This window comes from Syngnathus scovelli, chromosome 5 (assembly GCF_024217435.2).
Source record: "Syngnathus scovelli strain Florida chromosome 5, RoL_Ssco_1.2, whole genome shotgun sequence".
Taxonomy (NCBI): Eukaryota; Metazoa; Chordata; class Actinopteri; order Syngnathiformes; family Syngnathidae; genus Syngnathus; species Syngnathus scovelli.
Window position 1 is genome coordinate 7,350,296 of NC_090851.1, and position 17,304 is coordinate 7,367,599.

At 39.8% G+C, this 17,304-nt stretch overlaps 2 protein-coding genes and 1 non-coding gene across 5 annotated transcripts; 1 reads left to right on the plus strand and 2 right to left on the minus strand.

Annotated features, from left to right (window-relative positions):
* Window positions 1–219: 219 nt before the first annotated feature.
* ndnl2 (necdin-like 2) lies at window positions 220–3,243 on the minus strand. Its single transcript, XM_049719915.2, has 10 exons — window positions 2,990–3,243; window positions 2,449–2,568; window positions 2,317–2,380; window positions 2,131–2,210; window positions 1,893–1,987; window positions 1,742–1,818; window positions 1,633–1,675; window positions 1,501–1,563; window positions 1,066–1,180; window positions 220–503 (listed from the first exon to the last, which is right to left on the minus strand). The coding sequence occupies exons 1-10, from the start codon at window positions 3,038–3,040 to the stop codon at window positions 411–413; spliced, it is 801 nt and encodes a 266-aa protein (XP_049575872.1). The 5' UTR covers window positions 3,041–3,243; the 3' UTR covers window positions 220–410.
* On the minus strand, window positions 1,268–1,403 carry LOC125969682 (small nucleolar RNA SNORA11). Its single transcript, XR_007481678.1, has one exon. It is a non-coding gene; the product is annotated as a small nucleolar RNA SNORA11 (small nucleolar RNA).
* A 72-nt stretch (window positions 3,244–3,315) lies between the features above and the next one.
* Window positions 3,316–16,648, plus strand: cygb2 (cytoglobin 2). Of its 3 annotated transcripts, XM_049719919.2 has the most exons (6): window positions 3,316–3,814; window positions 4,481–4,601; window positions 5,699–5,810; window positions 6,050–6,393; window positions 10,926–11,157; window positions 12,483–16,648. In XM_049719919.2, exons 4-6 carry the CDS (start codon window positions 6,203–6,205, stop codon window positions 12,645–12,647), a joined length of 588 nt encoding a protein of 195 aa, XP_049575876.1. In that variant the 5' UTR covers window positions 3,316–3,814; window positions 4,481–4,601; window positions 5,699–5,810; window positions 6,050–6,202; the 3' UTR covers window positions 12,648–16,648. The 3 variants fall into 3 exon arrangements, with proteins under 3 accessions (XP_049575876.1, XP_049575873.1, XP_049575875.1); XM_049719916.2 differs by having other exon boundaries at window positions 5,699–6,393; XM_049719918.2 differs by having other exon boundaries at window positions 3,316–3,586; window positions 5,699–6,393.
* The last annotated feature ends 656 nt before the right edge of the window (window positions 16,649–17,304 follow it).

Sequence of the window (17,304 nt, forward strand, 5' to 3'; positions counted from 1 at the left end):
CATACTACCTTGTTATCGCAATAAGTAAATTATAATACATTGTTTGACCCAACGTATTGTATTTAAGGCAACACTGGGCCTAATTTTTATGTGGTATGATTAGATGGCAAGCAATTCAGTGTCCCCTGACTATTGCCCAAAAACAGCTGGGTTGGCGTCACGGACGTGAGGATTAGTCAGAAAATGAATGGATGGAGGACAGGACAAACAAGAGCAAAATATATGCAAAAATATTTTATTTCAAAAACAGTTGGAAAAGTTAGAAGTTAAGAAATAAAAACATTCCAAACTGATCTAACTTGTTCGATATCGAAGGTTTAAAGAAGGGCAACTAAAACATGCTGACATTGGAAGGACAAAAATTTTAAAGCTTTCACAAACAAATACATAAAAAGTTATAAGGCTAAAATTCATCTTCGGCTGCTCGAGCTCGGCTGGCTGTCTTGAGTCTTGTGAGCTTCTGCGTACTGATGTTTCCAATTCCGAGGATCCTGGTCATGAAGCTGACAAAAAGCAAACAAACACATCAGTGGCAAGTCAAATTTTCACTCAAACAGACACAAAAACACTTTTTTGCCGTTTTTATCTTATCACCTTAAATGTTGGCGTACCACCTAGCAATGAGTCTCCAGCATGGCTATACGCTATCACACATTAACAAAGTAAAGATGAGCAATCCTATTGCTTTTAAAATTTAACATTAACACTACATACATAGATGTGGTTCCATGTATCATTTGACAATAATCAAGGATGGACTAACCAGAAGGAAAATGCAGGCAATTGCCTTGAAATTTCAAACATGTCGCCCAAATGTCTCAAGAAAATTGATTCACATTTTTAAATTTGGAATTTTGAAATTTATAATCCTTAATTGACCATATTTAAAATGTTTTGTGATAAATTTTCACTTGAAAGGAGTACAACAGAATAACAGTTAGGTTGGCAAAAACCTTAAACTGGCAGATAATAGTGACCGATTTCAAAAGAACTTGTGTTGAGGCTCAAATAGAAATGCAGAAATGACAAATGACATCACGGTCATCACACTAGTTTGATACATACTTCTGCTACAAATTGAAGGATTTTGGCCTTGGAGACTTCCTTGTCAGCACGCGGACCCCAAAGAAAATTGTGTTCGGGTGGGTCACTGTGGGGGATGAGTACATACTCCAGATACCTGAGTATATACACACATAGAGCTCTAAATGTCTTTTTCTATAAAGAGAGATTCCAACATCTGCAGTGACCAATTGGTTAAAAAAAAATGTGTGGAGTATGTGCAAATGCAGACACATGCTGACTTCACGGCTGCATGCATGTATGCACTCCTCCATGTTGCTGTATGGTGTGGTATAAACCAGACTCTATGGTCTTACAGGATCTGGCTCTGAACACACCAGCGCTGAATCTCAGATGAACAGAAAATGTATGAAAGATGAAAATAAATAAAATGGATTAACATCATAATTGCGGTGCCATCGCAAGCGCCATCGTTACCGTTGTCGCACAAACTCATCTGTGACCATCTTCTTGACGTCGCCGAAGTCCTCGTGTTTCTTCCTGCAAATACGGTTCGTGTCGTCACCAGGTCGAAGTCAAGCATCAGTGGGTAAATGACGGAAATCTTACGTGGGGTTAATGCGGAGTTTTTCGAGCATGTTCCATATCAAGCCTGCAGGTGCAAATACATTTGTGAGCGGCACGGCAGGGATATGGCAGAGGCATTGTGGCGGCTTACTTTCTTTGGCCACGCCCTGTTTCATGAAGATGACACTCAGGATGAAAAAGAGCAGTCCCGTCTTCGGGTTGGCCACGCTGTGGTGAGCATGTCAAACAAATGAGTCACTTTGAAGGCTTTCAAAAGGCAAAACCATCTGTGGAGGATTTACCAGAAGGACGGTCCTCCAGCTGTTGCCTCAAACTTATTGATGAGGATGTACAATTGATTCTTTGTGTCTATATTGACCAATTTAAGGCCAAAAACCTGAACAGAGAATATTTAACAAGTGTCAGAAATAATAACGTTGGAACAAAGTAACTTATCTATTCTACAAAAACAACAGTAATACACAGTCATTGTTGGTCCGTTTACAACAAAGTATCCACCATATTTTGCTCCAGACAAACCTGTTCAAAGGTGTGGGTCACTCTCTTCATGATCTCAGGGTAGACATTTCGGTATTCTTTGATCACATTTTTCACCAAGTCTGAAACCAAAACAGCCTGGTCAAATTGCATTGCTGTCCGAATAGAAAATGTTGTTGCAATGTACAATATTGGAAGTGGTAGCATTGTGTTGTGACTTCCATGTACCTGCACGCCGTATGGGTATCTTCTTCTGATCTTTTACCAGGATGTACTGGACCACCTCAGTTATCTGGAGAAAACATCAAGGAATTTGCGTGAAACTGAAAATGGTCTAATATTGGTTATTAGTGTGCGTACCTTTTGGTCAACTTGTGAAGGCGAGAGCTTCTCGAGGTTTCTCTGGACCTGTGACACACTCGGCTGAGTGTACGTTGCATCTTCATCCTCACCCACAGTGCCTGATGAGCTTTGTGGTCTCTGTGAGAGGTTGGCACAATTGGTGTCAGAGAAAGGAAAGAAAGAAATTTAGTATTTTTTTTCAGCTCATCATTTTCATTTTGTTCCAAAACTTAAAGGTCCCACTATGATAGCTCATATTTAAAATGTAATGGATTTGATCAAGTACAAATGCCTTTTAACTGCGCTATAAATACGTCCCTTACGATGCATTTAGATAATTTATAGATTCTTAATTTGTTTTTCTCTGTGCATGTTTGAGTGACAAATTAAACTACCGATCAATCCGGCTGCCATGTTGTTGACATTTTGTGCGCGTGTGGGTTTGCATAAAGTTACATACAACTAGAAAAGGAAATATTACAATGATGAGGGTCATTTCTCGTTTTATTGCGAAATAATTAATACGAATTTGATAACCTGCAAATATGAGACGACTTACTTTTCTCTGTGAGGAGCTCTGAGAATTGGACAATCTCTTTCTCTGCGACATAGCGCCACACTAGTTTTGCAGGGGGTGGGGGTGATAAAGGACTTAAAACCTTACTCGTACGCAAGAAGCTGATGAGAAGCTGTTAGCCAACGTGCGCTTTATCTGACGATAAAACTTCCCGCTGTTGTGATAATGATACGCCGGCACACCGCTGCAGCCAAGCGAACCGGCGTGCCTACGTGGCGGCCATATTGAAAGGGGCAACTTTCCAACCAGACCATTAATCCATGGACATCGAAATTCAGTAGATTATTTTTACTATTATTAATATAACTCTATTATTATTGGCATAATGACAGGATGAGAATACCGCAATAGGGCACTGATTAATAACAAAGATGATGAATTAAAAAGACACGAAATCAAAACAAATAAAATTCCATTAACGCCAGTGGGCGTGTTCGCAGGGCAGGAGTTCGCTCCGATCCACTTAATTTCCAAAAAGACCAGTGTAAAGTTTACTTGCGGGTGCGCTGCCGCACTGTCGGATCGCGGTGTGTGCGCGCACTGGCACTCCATTTTTGGTGCACTCAGAATTTCCAAACGGTAAATTCGAGCAACGCACTGCATTTTGGAGCCATCACACTTGAACTAGTGCGCGCTGGGGGTCGCCACTCGTTTTTCAACCGATCTTCAAAATATTTACTTTTTGTCAATAGATAGATAGATGATAAAACGTGTAAATTTAATGTAAGAAAAAGAGAGCAACATTTTTTTGATTTACCTATTAACATTTCGTCCCAGGTTCCTGATTATATGACGTTGTACGTATCGGTAGGTAGCACAATGTGCCGGCATGCTTTGAGTTCGGTTATCTTGCCGTCCGTCCACACACAAAATGCGCGTTGACTTGACGCCTTGCCACTCCTAGCTTAGCATCGTCGTAAGCACGCGGTTTAAAGGGAGCATGTCATATTTACCTATGAGCAGTTCTTCTTCGTCTTCTTCTGGTTCTTCTTCGTCTTCCTCTTCTTGCAATTGGTTGGAAAACCCAAAATGTTTCGGTGTATTACCACCACCAAGTGGACTGGAGTGGGGAAGGGCGGGTTAGGTTTTTTTTTTTGCCTCTTTTAAGCTGCAATTGTGTCGTGGTAGCTATGGAGGGCGTTGCATCTACACTGCCAGAAATCTAACTGAAGAAAAGCGTGTTGAACAGGCTGTTTTATGCATTTCGAGGAAAATTGCTTATTTGAACCAACTCGGTTTTGCTCAGGAACTTATAAATATATACTCTGTTTTTCCGGCTGATTTCCCCAGTAGTACTGTTAATGCAAATTTATTAAAGGTTACCTTCTCTCGTGACTTCGTCTGGTAATAGTATTTCTGTTGTGGGGTATACTGTGGGATACTGTTATGAATGGCTATTCTTTAATGTATAAATTGCTATGTTTTGACCCCTTATTATATTACCTATGTTCTGTCATCTCACATATCCTGCAGCTGCCCTCCAACCATGCTTTGGCGGCGACCTCCCTGCGATCTTGCTTCGGCTGCACAAGCCCTGCGGCCGCCCTCGCCACCTGTCTGGCCCCCAGGACAGCCACCGGAGTGGCCCCACCAAGTACATTTCGTTATTCTTGATTTTCACAAAAATACACAGACGTGTTGGCCTAGCTGGGGGAAAGGGACATATAGATATATTTTTAAACGAAATTATACTGCAGAGGGCAGCAGAAGTATGTATTTATGATTATGTAAGGCTAGTATGGGCTGTAATAGTTATCTCCAAATTCTGTTAAAGTTGAGTGACACATCATCTTTGTTCATTTTGTCCCTATGAATGTCAGAAAGAATAACAGCCTTTGAAAGCTGCAATTTTGTAATATGCTGTGACAGCTTCATCTTTCAGTTATTGGCTTAGTTTATCCTGTTGACTCTGACATGTCATCAGCAGCACCCTCCACCATTCTTCTCCTGCTCTTGTCGTGACAACAGATCATCAAACATCTCAGTTTTATTTGATTGCAAAAATGACGGAGGGCAAATTTGTCTTTCTCACTGTGACTATGCCTAATTGAATGGAGGTAAATGTTTGACCTTTATTGCCACTTTGTTTCACCTCAATTTATACCGAATGGCTTGCAAGCAGGATGACAACAAACTAACTCATAAATCATTTTCATGTAGTGTTAAATCTTGTTTGGTGAAATGGTGATATGGGGGAAGGCACACAAAGTGGTGTCCAAAAATGTACACAAACTGGATGTGGAAACTGTTCTACTAACCCGTGTGTAGGCTGCAAAGAACATGCTGCAGGTTATCCACTTTTGTGCTCGCTCATGAGAAGCATTGATTGTCATATGCCAATCACATAATTTTCCACAAAAACAAAATTTGATGCCTAATCGATTGGAGCACCACTAATGAGAACTATTAAAAAGTTTAAACCATCACTGCACTGTGTAATGTACTTTAGGGATTTTATTGGCATTATATTTTTTAATTTACAGTCTTTTCAATGAGAGAGATGGAGAGATGCTTAAGGTCTCTCTCTCTCTCTCTCTCTCTCTCTCTCTCTCTCTCTCTCTCTCTCTCTCTCTCTCTCTCTCTCTCTCTCTCTCTCTCTCGCTCTCTCTCCCTCTCGCTCACTTGCTCACTTTCTCTTTTGCTGTGACCCTCTCTCTTTTATTCTCCCCCACCCTTCACTCATTCCATCAGGTTCCCTCACACATGCAGCCTGTGAGACGATGAGACAGACAGAAGACAAGTATGACATGGAGCAGCATCAGCACCACTGACAAGGATCTCCCAAACTGAGAGAGGACAAAAAGTATTAAGGAAGAGGAGGGGGAGTGAGAGAGAGAGAGAGAGAGAGAGAGAGAGAGAGAGAGAGAGAGAGAGAGAGAGAGAGAGAGAGAGAGAGAGAGAGAGAGAGAGAGGAGAAATAAGTTTCTTTTAAACGGAGGAAAGAATAACAAAGGACAGCTGGCGGACTTTTTTTACACTCTTTCTTTTTTCTCTTTGGGCCATTATCACTGTCTTTCCTCCCTTTCTCACCCCGTCTCTCAGTGTCCCCCTTTCCCTTTCACTCTTCTTCTCATCCTGGGTCTTCTGCCAGCTCCCGCCGTGGGGTCTCAGCTCTCCGTCACCCTCCCCCCTTCCCTTGCTCCCTACCTCCCACGGGCCTTGCTTGGAGCCTCCAGGCTCCTGCGCCGCAGGAGGATGTCTCGCAGGGAGTCTCCCCCGCTGCCCTCACCGGAGCAACTCCTTGGAGTGAGGAGGCGGGAGGTGGATTGCGACGAACGTCCGGAGCGCACCGAGCCGCTGTCCGATTCCGAGAGGGAGATCATCCAGGACACTTGGGGGCATGTGTACCAGAACTGTGACGACGTGGGGGTGTCAGTGCTCATAAGGTGAGTTGAGTCAACAGGTGAAAGCCTCCAAAAATGTGCTCGAGCCAATTTATCACATTCCTTGAGAGCACCTTCTAAACTTTAGTATGCTCAAATACAAAAAACGCAAGTTTGTGGGTAGTAAGAAATGGTTGAAGAAATAGTCTTCATGACAGTGGAGTAAATTTATTTTCTCATATATGAGAGTAATTTTAATAATTAGAAGTGGTCGTCAGTCTGTGATGAAGTTCCGTTTCTATAGCGGTGACAATTTTGAACATAAGTTGCAATGCCTTGTCGTCTGTCACTAATTGCAGTCGTAAAGACATGGCTGAAGGAGCAAATGATTTCCTGGAGTCCGTTCAGGACATTAAAGTAGGCAAAGTATATTTGTAAGGAACTGGCAGCTGATGTAAAGTAAGCAAGGGGGATCACAGATCTGTAAAGTGAGCACTTGGAGACCGACTTCCACCCTGATCCAGCTGTGCTGTCTACAAATATAGAGCCCTTAAGGCGTAGCGAGTGAGATGTTGTCACACAGTTGCTGTTCTCTATTGTACCGCATCAAGAGAAGTAATGATGGGAGGAAAACACATATGCACATGGACACACATCTGTATTAAATGGTAACCACTGTGCATGGTAGGGAAGTGACCAGCCACCACCAGCTTCTAACTGCAGCTATCAACAAAGAAAGTAGATGATGTTTCTGCCGTTTTGTGAACTCTAAAAATGAAGATTCTTCTTCTCAGTAGGACTCTGGCCAAATCATCCAAGGCACCTAGTACTGAGCATTGCAATTTATCTCAGTGTCAATTTCATGGATTTTCTTTTCTTAAAGGTTGAATTTGTGGTTTTGCAGTGCTAAACTGTCAATGTCGCACTAAGATTGTTGAAATGGATAGCAAACCGCAACCAAGGAGTGATCGGAGTGAGACAAACTGATTCCCGGTTTGGGGCGACAGAATCCCCGAGGGGGAGAAACAAAAGGGCAAGAACCATAGTTTGTGTGTTTGTGTGTGTGTGTGTGCGTGCGTGTGTGTGTGTGCGCGCATGCGTGTGTGTGTGTGTGTGTGTGTGTGTGTGCGTGCACGCATGCGCATGTGTGCAGCGTGTCGTCTTATCAGAGGGTGACAGAAATATGTTTTGGCACTTCTCCCTTCACTTTCTAGTTTTCATTCTTTACTGTACAGAAAAAGACGTCTTTTAAACACATTTTGTCCTCAAAGAAAAGATAATAAAATGACAGTTATTCATCTTCTGTTTAAAATCTTAATTAGTAGTGAGGAACGTTAAAACCAATTAATTCAAAGTTGAAAAGTAGATTGCACGCTGTGGAAATGATTGCATGAAGGCTGATTTGCTATTTTATATCTGTTTCTTTATCATCAATTTAAAGTAACAGTATAAATTAAGTTGACCTTAAAAATGCAAGTCAAAATCAAGTCAACTGCCTTACTGCCTTAAAATAAGGAGATTGGAATGGGCGTCTAATGTAAAGTACACCAGGGAGACCACAGATCTGTGAAGCAGGCACTTTTAACCCGATACAGCTTGTTTTCGATGATACTTGGTTTTTTTATAACTTTGTCATATGTTCTTCAATTGCTTAAATAGAAATTACACAACTGTAGAACTCTTCACTACTGCTGTGACAAGTCAAAATTCCTAAACAGTAAGATTCCACATTTTATCTCGCATTTGATCAGCTAGAACTGATGACTGATTAGAATTTGATTGGAAGTGTCCTCAGCCATTATTACCATTCTAAGGTTAGGGGTGCTAAACTTTGACATCAATTTCAGTCGATAGTAGGCGGTGGTGCTACATAAATTGTCAATCCCCTGAGTTGAATAAGAAACAGGTGGATTCATATGTTTAATTCCATTTATTACACAAATAGCTGTGTTTACGTACGAACGTCATAACTGTACAGCAAGGCAGCATATAGCTCCGTTTTGAAAGCGCTGGTATGGGAGAGGTGGGAGGCAATGAGTGGGTGCTGTATTTTTCTTGTTAAAAGATCACGTTTCCACCAAGGACAAAATGATTATAGATTTTTACTGCTCTTTTTTAAAAGGGACTTAGAGTAAAAATAATAATAATAATCTTTGAAATTATAGTAGTGCTGAAATTCCATGTAGGCCACGTGATAGACAAAGAGTATAATTATCAACAGTTGACTGACAGTTCCTCGGTTACCTAACAACCTGAGACTGACCCGGGGGTCAAAGCCTTGCACGGTTGACATGTTATTGTCGAGAAGATGCAGGATCAGTGCGCAGAAGTCAGCGTGGGCATGAAGATTTTTTTTTCACTTTGATGTCGCTCCATCTGCTCGGATGCTTGGAGCAGAGTGACAGTGGCAGCAGCTTCAGTTGATCCCAGCAATGCGTACAAATGCAATTGCACCACAGAATAAGATCTCCTTAGGCAACAGTGCATACGGCACATTCAAGTTGTATTGTTGAAGTGGCGTTTTGGTCTACAGCACAGTTGAGTTACAACTGAAATTTGATCCTCATCGTCACACTACGGGATATTAAAGAGATCTGCCACCATCTGGGGCGTTCACGGTTAAGAAAAGGCAACTTTATCCATTTGAATTGTCTCTATGTTCTCAATGTAAATAGTAAAAGAATTGCAGCTCTTTGTAACATGAACCTTCTGGTATATAGTTTATTTGTCTATCATCATCTGTGTAAACTGTTTGGAAGAAAATTCAGTATTTGTTTGCGATGAACTTCCTTGTACTCCAGACTTGAATGTGGTCTTCTTGTGCTGTGGGTTCATGTATATACGTATGATGCACCCAGAAATAAAGAAATATTTCTGAAAAAAGTAGCTTTAATGAATGATAGAAATTAATCACCATTTCATCAAATCCATTGTAGCTAGTCTGAGTAAGGTGCGTTTGTTTTTGAATTCCTTTCTAACAGCATGCAGTTTTTGAATAGTGCAATGGTGCATAAAAACACATCCTTGAAGGTTACTCACCCTCGTCTAAATAATCAGAAAAAGTCTCCCAGTTTGATTCAAGTATGATTAACAAGTTATGCTAATGGTGCCCATTTAACTTTAATGGATTCATTTGAATGCAGACACAGGTGCAAGAATGAGTTCAGAGCTCTCACGCACGGACAAAATGTTCCCCAGTTTGCTTCGGCAACACAAGATATTAAAGAAATGAAACATACATTAAATATGAAGTGCCTGTGACCGGGCATGTATTTGAATGTGTTTTGAAAATGTATTCATTTTATGAAACATCATTTGTTGACCTGTCTGTGGAGCGTGTTCATTAACTGATGGCTTATGGCATCCATCCATCCATCCATCCATCCATCCATCCATCCATCCATCCATCCATCCATCCATCCATCCATCCATCCATCCATCCATCCATCCATTCAATCAGCAGTAGCTGATCTCATATATTTTATGCCTATTACACTGGTTTTACCGTTCCAGTGAATTCCAAGCTGTTCATTTTCTACATATTGTACTAAATAGCATTAAAACTTCATGTCAGTCCAAACAGAGCAAAAGCTTTCCTGTCACCCAGGAAAAAGTCTGTCTGTAGCGTGACAGCTGGTCAAGCCAAGATAAAAATGCTATAGGCAAGCAAAAGTGTTTCTTGGCCTGGCATGACAGAACCGGTGTCGGTTAGATGCAGTTTATCAGAATTGCCCAGGGCCAAACTCTAACAGGGAAATAATTGTATCCACAATTTTGGCCAGCATGAGCAATGACAAGATTTAAATGAGGTCAAAGTAGTAAGTTAATAGTGTGAAAACTGGTGATGTTAAAGCTCCTGTAAACATTTTACATAATTATGTGGCCATTTTGCAACTGTATTGATGAAAATTAAATGCCTGAATCATTTACACATTAGCATTTGGCCGTAAGATTCAATTAGTTGGATACATCTAAACTCTCAAAGACTCGTAAGATCCGCAATATGCTGAGCACTTGTATTGGTGACGCACTACGAATTCTCCACTTTCCACATTCCACTTAAGGATTATGCCATACTATGCATTTAAATGCCATATTATTTGGATCCTAACCCGTCTATGAAGTCGAATTTTACTTTAGCTAAATTGACATTTTCAATTTAATTAGGTTCGATTGTATACTGTAGCTTTGTCTAAATGGGTTAATGTGTCTTCAGCAGCTTGATGAAACTATTAAGTGATGTTCCGTTTAAGTAGCTAAATGTAGTCATGCTAACGTACTTTAGCGCACAGCTCTCAACTCAGGAGTTAAATGTATCTCAATCCAGATTTGGATTGCGTTTGGAAAAAAAGTGGCGCTGTAATTTAAGGTAGTAGATATATACAGATAGGGTCAAAGAAAACATGGTGAATCAGCACTTAGCTGTTATGCTGCATGTCAGTGGAATGAGCTGCCAAACAGAACTGAAGTCATCCCCAAGTCTAAATGTTTTTAATCCAAACTATGTGGCTAACCAAAAGAGATGGACAAGACCATCTTCATTTTCACACGAGTAAAGCAAATGACATAGTTTTGTGTTGAACAATTTTCCCCAGGTTCTTTGTCAACTTCCCATCTGCCAAACAGTATTTTAGCCAGTTCCAGGACATGGAGGACCCCGAAGAGATGGAGCGAAGTAGCCAGCTTCGACAACATGCCCGCAGGGTGATGAATGCCATCAATACTGTGGTGGAGAACCTAAATGACCCGGAGAAGGTGTCATCAGTGTTGGCCCTGGTGGGGAAGGCTCATGCTATCAAACACAAGGTGGAACCAATATATTTTAAGGTAGGAATAAGATCATCTGTTGCACTTTTTCAACATGTCTTTGCTGAGCAAACATTATTATAAAGACGTTGTTAAATTTCAAGTCATTTTTTTAACAGTAATATGTTCTATGTGTCCCCCACTAGCCTAATGGCTAATTCGTGATTAAGACTGTGTTTGTTAAATATGAGTCAAACTATTAAAATAACGAGTCCTCCGTGATTGCTCTAAAATGCAAAAATCAAATTCGCGATTAAGTATAAGGTATGAAGGAAATTAGACCCAACTTGTGCCCATTACTTGTTGATTGCTAGGAAGACAAATCAGACAAACTACCAAGCAAAATACTCAACATTTTCCCCACCAAGTTGCATAATTAGCCATCAGAAAATCAACCACACATCCCTCTTCATATGATGGAAGACACTTCCTCTCTTCATTTCTTTTCAATGTCATCCTCTTAAATGCAGCTGCACAGAGAGCACATTAGCACCATTGAAGCCACTGGCATCCGATTGGCTACGGTGATTTAATTAAATAAAAACTTCAGTATTGAATTCTTTTTTCCATCTACATTCTGCATGTATGAAATGTAATCATATTACAGTGTAACCATAGAAAAGACATAACTGACTGAAAAAAAATATAGATATGGATATATATATGCCAGCATAACTCTTCCCATCTGAATACTATATGGAAAATGGCATTAAAAATGACTTTCAGACTTTCTGATCATACAGCAAGAGCATGCACCTGTACGTGAAATATGCGTTTATTCTCTATTTCTATTTTCTACTTTTGTTGCTGAGTGTATTACATCATGCAGTGTATTTCATGTCCCTTGATGCACATATGGCCCACGTCTTTACTTCAATTTTTTTTGTCCTCTCTACCATGTGACTCTCATTCCCTTTGTGATCCTCATCCACTCTGTTCTTTCATGTTTCATCATTGTGGACATTTTCAATTCTCACCTGTCTCGCCCACTTTTTTGCAGCAGTGAATTGGGCTGACGTCCCCCTCAGCTCTACTCCTACCTTACTTAATGATCTTATTATCGTGACAGATTCATTTGATTCACTTTCCATCTCACTGTTGCTCATATTCTGGCCATATTTTTTTTTAAATTATTTTATTTTATTATTTTTATTATCTTATCTACGTTTGTAAGTGGTGTGTCAGAAAAGGAAGAATCTTCCTAGGAATGTATGAAGGCATTGCAGGGAAGACTGGGAAGGTGTGTTCGACTTTGAGAGCAAAATGTTGTTTAGAGTTGGAATATATTATTCATGATGCCAGCCGTAGAACTTTTTTTTTAACACACCTCATATATCAAATTGCAGATATTGAGTGGGGTGATGCTGGAGGTGCTGTCTGAAGACTTTCCGGAATCCTTCACGGCAGAAGTGCAGTTGGTGTGGACCAAACTCTTCGGTGCCGTGTACTGGCATGTGACTGGAGCCTACACAGATGTGGGCTGGCTCCAGGTCTCCAGCTCGGCTGTGTGAAGGGTCAGTGTAGAGCTGTGCAGTGAACTTAAAAAAATGAAAACAGAGAATGACATGTTGTTCCACAGTGTTTACTTTGCAAGTTTTGCAAGCAAGGTTTCGCAGAAGGTAGATGATGATGATGATGATGATAACGATGATGATGATGGTGAGTAACATGTCCATTTGCTCAATTGCTCTCTGTATTTTTGCGACATTTTGGAGTTGGGGCTTTATTGCTGGGATTTTGTTGACTACATATCCTGGATAACCCCGATTAAAGTAGGCTGGCCAACATCTGCAAACACTAATGACAATTTAGCTCAAGTCAGTGATGGTTGGATATGTGCTTTTAGCCCCCCATGGGTGATAGTAATTATCAAGTCAACTGTCAATTGTTGCCAACCCCCACAAGAAAAGCAAAAGAAACTTCAAGCAATTTCCCAGTTTCATGCCTGTATAATTTCCTCTTTCCTCTCACACGTCAAGCACTTTTCTCCGAAACAAACTGTTTCTGTAGACAGTTAAAAAATGCAATCTTGGGTCGCTCTCATTATCTCTCTTTACTGGAGATTCATTTTTCCTTTCAAAAAGCATGGTGCTCATTTTGTTCTCTGAAATAATTCATCTGTTCAGCGAGCAAATTTGTTCACAAGACAAACTATTGATTGTACATAAAAGGTCAAATAATACACAAGTACAAAGCTATATATAATGCCAGCCGGAAAAAATGACACATCGTATTGATTTGAGAACAAGAACAACATAGGACATTAACAGTGATTTGTTCTGCCAAAACCGTTTCTACTGTTGAGAAAAAAAAAAAGATAAAAATGTTACTGTTAAAAATGCATCACTGCCTATGGAATACAGCTTAGTCTTCTGTTGCTGTTGACTTCCCACTCTTTGGTTTATTGTAGCCTAATCAGTGCCAAGGAATAAGCAGGACCTTTTTTTTTGTTTTGTTACTTAGTATTATTATAACAAGAAATAGCCTCAGTAGTGTGTGCACGAATCAAACATAGCCACCGCAGCCTGGTCACACACTGCTCTAGTTTCACTGCTCAGTCAGGAGCCGTCAGCCAACTGGTAGTTTGCGTTTGGTCACTCTAGCATGAATAGCACACTCAAGATAATTCCAAAACTGTTCAACTGAGATGAGGTCAGGACTATTGGCAGGCTCTTCCATTTTCTCTACACCCAAAGGGATTACCACCAGTTGCCATCTGTATCTCTCTGCAGTGAAGCTGCACTCAATGATGACAGCTTCATATATCCAGTGATGAAGATGACCATCATATTACCTCCATCAAAAAGTTTTACAATGTGCGCCTGTAGGTTAATGACATGCAATCTCAAGACATAGAACCTTGGGCTGCATCATAATCAAACTTGGCCATCAGTTTAGAGATTCTTTGTAGCTGGGCTCACTCCAAATTATTCAGCAACTTTCTTTTGCTGAAAATCATCTTGAAGTTGCCTGCCATACAAATTCTTCCCAATGACCTCTTTAGTAGTGTACTAAAAGCTGAACAAAGGATGACAACCAAACCAATAACACCAGCAAAATAGACTGTGTGACATAGAAAAATAATTATTTATTCCAAAATTGCATGTTCCTTACAAATGAAAATAAAGCATAATTGTGACAAAGAAATAATCTACAGAACACACTTGGGGAACAAGTTTTATTTATGTAAATGTTTTTTTTTAAATCATGAAAATTAAACTAAGCTCCTAATGTTATGCGCTTCATTAACATTTGCAGCTGATCCAACTCATACAACAAAGCATGCGTTGAAATTCTGGCTTGCCTTGGCTGTCTGTGTACAGTAATTTAGGAATAGTAATTAATGTTGTCATTTTTTTAATCCAAATATCTATAAATGCAGCAGAAAAAAAATTCTCTGTAAAATTTCAGTCATGTTATCACAAGAGATGCATCCTCAAGTCACACATACTTATTATATGATATTTGAAAGTAATGTCAAATATGTTTAGACAGGGAATGATTTAGAATAGGGTCAAATGTTGAAGCCCTAACTTTGGGACCATGGAACTGCTGACTGTTATTTGCTTTTTACTCTTTCTGTCCTGTAATCCTCAAATTTAACGGGGCCTAGCTCCTCTTTCGCTCTTTATCAACACATTGTGCGCTCTAAATATCTTGCTTGAACTCTGTCGTTTGTATAAGTGAACCGTGTGCAAGTGTACATGTACTCTTCTGCTTTCCCAATTCACTTCCACATGAATCTGTTTCGGCACCAAAGAGGGCTGTTCACTGTTTTTTTTTTTTTTTTGGGTGAAATACTTTACATTGGATTCACTCATGTCACATAAACACAATGAGATAAATGGAAAATGTCCGCAGGTGGGCACGATCAGCAACCACATATGTGCACGTTTCAAGAACGGTCCTCTCCTTTACTAATATTTACAAGCCTGTCACTTAGTTTAGACAATCAGATAGATATAACACATTAAAGGCTCCATTAAGGGTTTTAAAGACTCTTCCGGAGGTCTCGGAAACGGAGAACAGAGTGCTGACAAGAATTCAGTAAGGTTTTGTAGTAAAGCTACAGCAAAGAAATGCCATTTCTCGGTCTTGATCAAATTACAAAACTCACATGACCCACTCATGTAACCTCTCGAAATAATGACAATTTCAAGTCCCCATCCGTCAATTAAATTCCCAAGCATACACTGCAAATCTGTTTAGGATGGACATTTGATCCAATCTTGAGCTCGCATCTGCTCCACTGATGTCCTGTTTCTTCTATTCGACCTTTGTTGGCATCATCATCTGGCGTTTACAAGGAGGCAATGAGTCGCCGCTCCTCCTCATCTGCTCATTCATCTACTTAACGTTACATCCCATTGCCTCGGTAATGATTATTCTCACCGAGCGCTAAAACACTTTTACAAATGCCGTATGCTGTCATTCACTGATAAATGTTTTATAAGCGCCCCTTCCAATCAATTACAAAGATTGCACTTAGTTTGCCTCCAATAATGACTTGGAAGATTAAAAGAAAGAATTGACTTTATCTGATTTTGGTTCTGACCCTGTTTTCATTCATATGAAAATCTACAATATATGAAAATTCACAACTTGCTCAATAAAATTGACATTTTACATCTTATTTTCCTTTTCTCTTGGCTGCATGGCTTGCAGCATATGTACTATGTGGATGTTCGATTTTTTCTTTTTTTTTTGTCCAATCAGATTTCAGTCTTTCTGTGCCGTCGCGTTAATCTAATCTGAACCTTCAGAATTAGTAATGTTGGTTGATGTCACTTAAAATGTTTGCGATTTAGGAAGATTTAATGTTCATCTTCTCAAGATCAGCAGATGTGTTCTTCTTGAAGACCCAAGTCATTTTCAAGTTTTAGCTAGAGGCTATAAAACCTAACGACTGTCGATGATAAATGATCCGTCACTTTATGACTGGATTCCATGGTTGAATAGTAATAGTGTAGTTGTCATCTGCATGGCAAAAAAATCATATAGTAGTACACAAATGCACTGTGGCTTCCTGCTCTTGCCGACCTGCAGGTTTTGTGACATTCAATTTGCATCACTTTTTCATCATTCTATTTACACACACAAACACATACTATATACAAGATGCACACATTCTTACACACACACATACTTGTGATTGTGCATTAAATTAGCTGACGTGCACGCGCACACGCACACGCACACGCACACACACACACACACACACACACACACACATATATATACATACACACGTGTGCTCTTATCTGTTTTGTTGTGCAATTTTTCAATCAGTTGTTAAAAGTGCAGTCTTAATTATATTTTTCTAAGTATATCTCTGAAGATGACCTGACATATTTGAATAATATATCATCATGTAATTGTATACTATGTTGTTGGTGGGAGCAAGTGCAGTGGCTTTGTCGTATTTCAAGCATGTTTGCACATCTTGCCACAAACTTGTACCTCTGTAGACGTGATGAACATGAAAACAGTTAATAAAATGCACTTGAACATCTATCTCTGTCCTCTGTCGGGCTCCGTTTGGAAAACAAAGAATCACACTGTAGATCTTCTCGTATATTTTGACCTTAACTTCTTGCGATGTCGTTTAACAATGAAGAACATGAATTACTCGCTTTTACAGTGTATTTATAGACACAATGATAAAGCTGGTTGTTCGGGGCCAAATATGATGCATTAGCTATATTAAATAAAAAGAAGTATAAATATTCTTAATTAATGTTTAATGATTGCCTGTTTGTCGCTTGATGCTGCAAGCGACAGGACCAGTGGGAGGTTCATGCAAGGAGGATATTTTTTATCCTTTAATCATTGCCCTCACATACCCTGAGGCATTTTAGAAAATGATTTTGTTTTTTTACATGCATTTGCTCAAGTGCCTAACAAAACTGTATGTCGGTGTTTGTTAGAAGTTGTGGCACCATGATTTTGAGCAATGGAACATTCTTTTAAAAACATTCTGTATTGCTCATGAACACATTATGTATAGAAACTAACGTCCTTTAGGGACATTAGATTTAGTTTTTGCTTTGTCTCATTGGAGCTGTATGAAGATGGCGGCACGATTGAATGGCTGTTTTTATATATTTGCCCAACGATTGGCTGTTGACCCAGAATGTACCCCGCCTCTCACAGAAAATCACGAGGGAT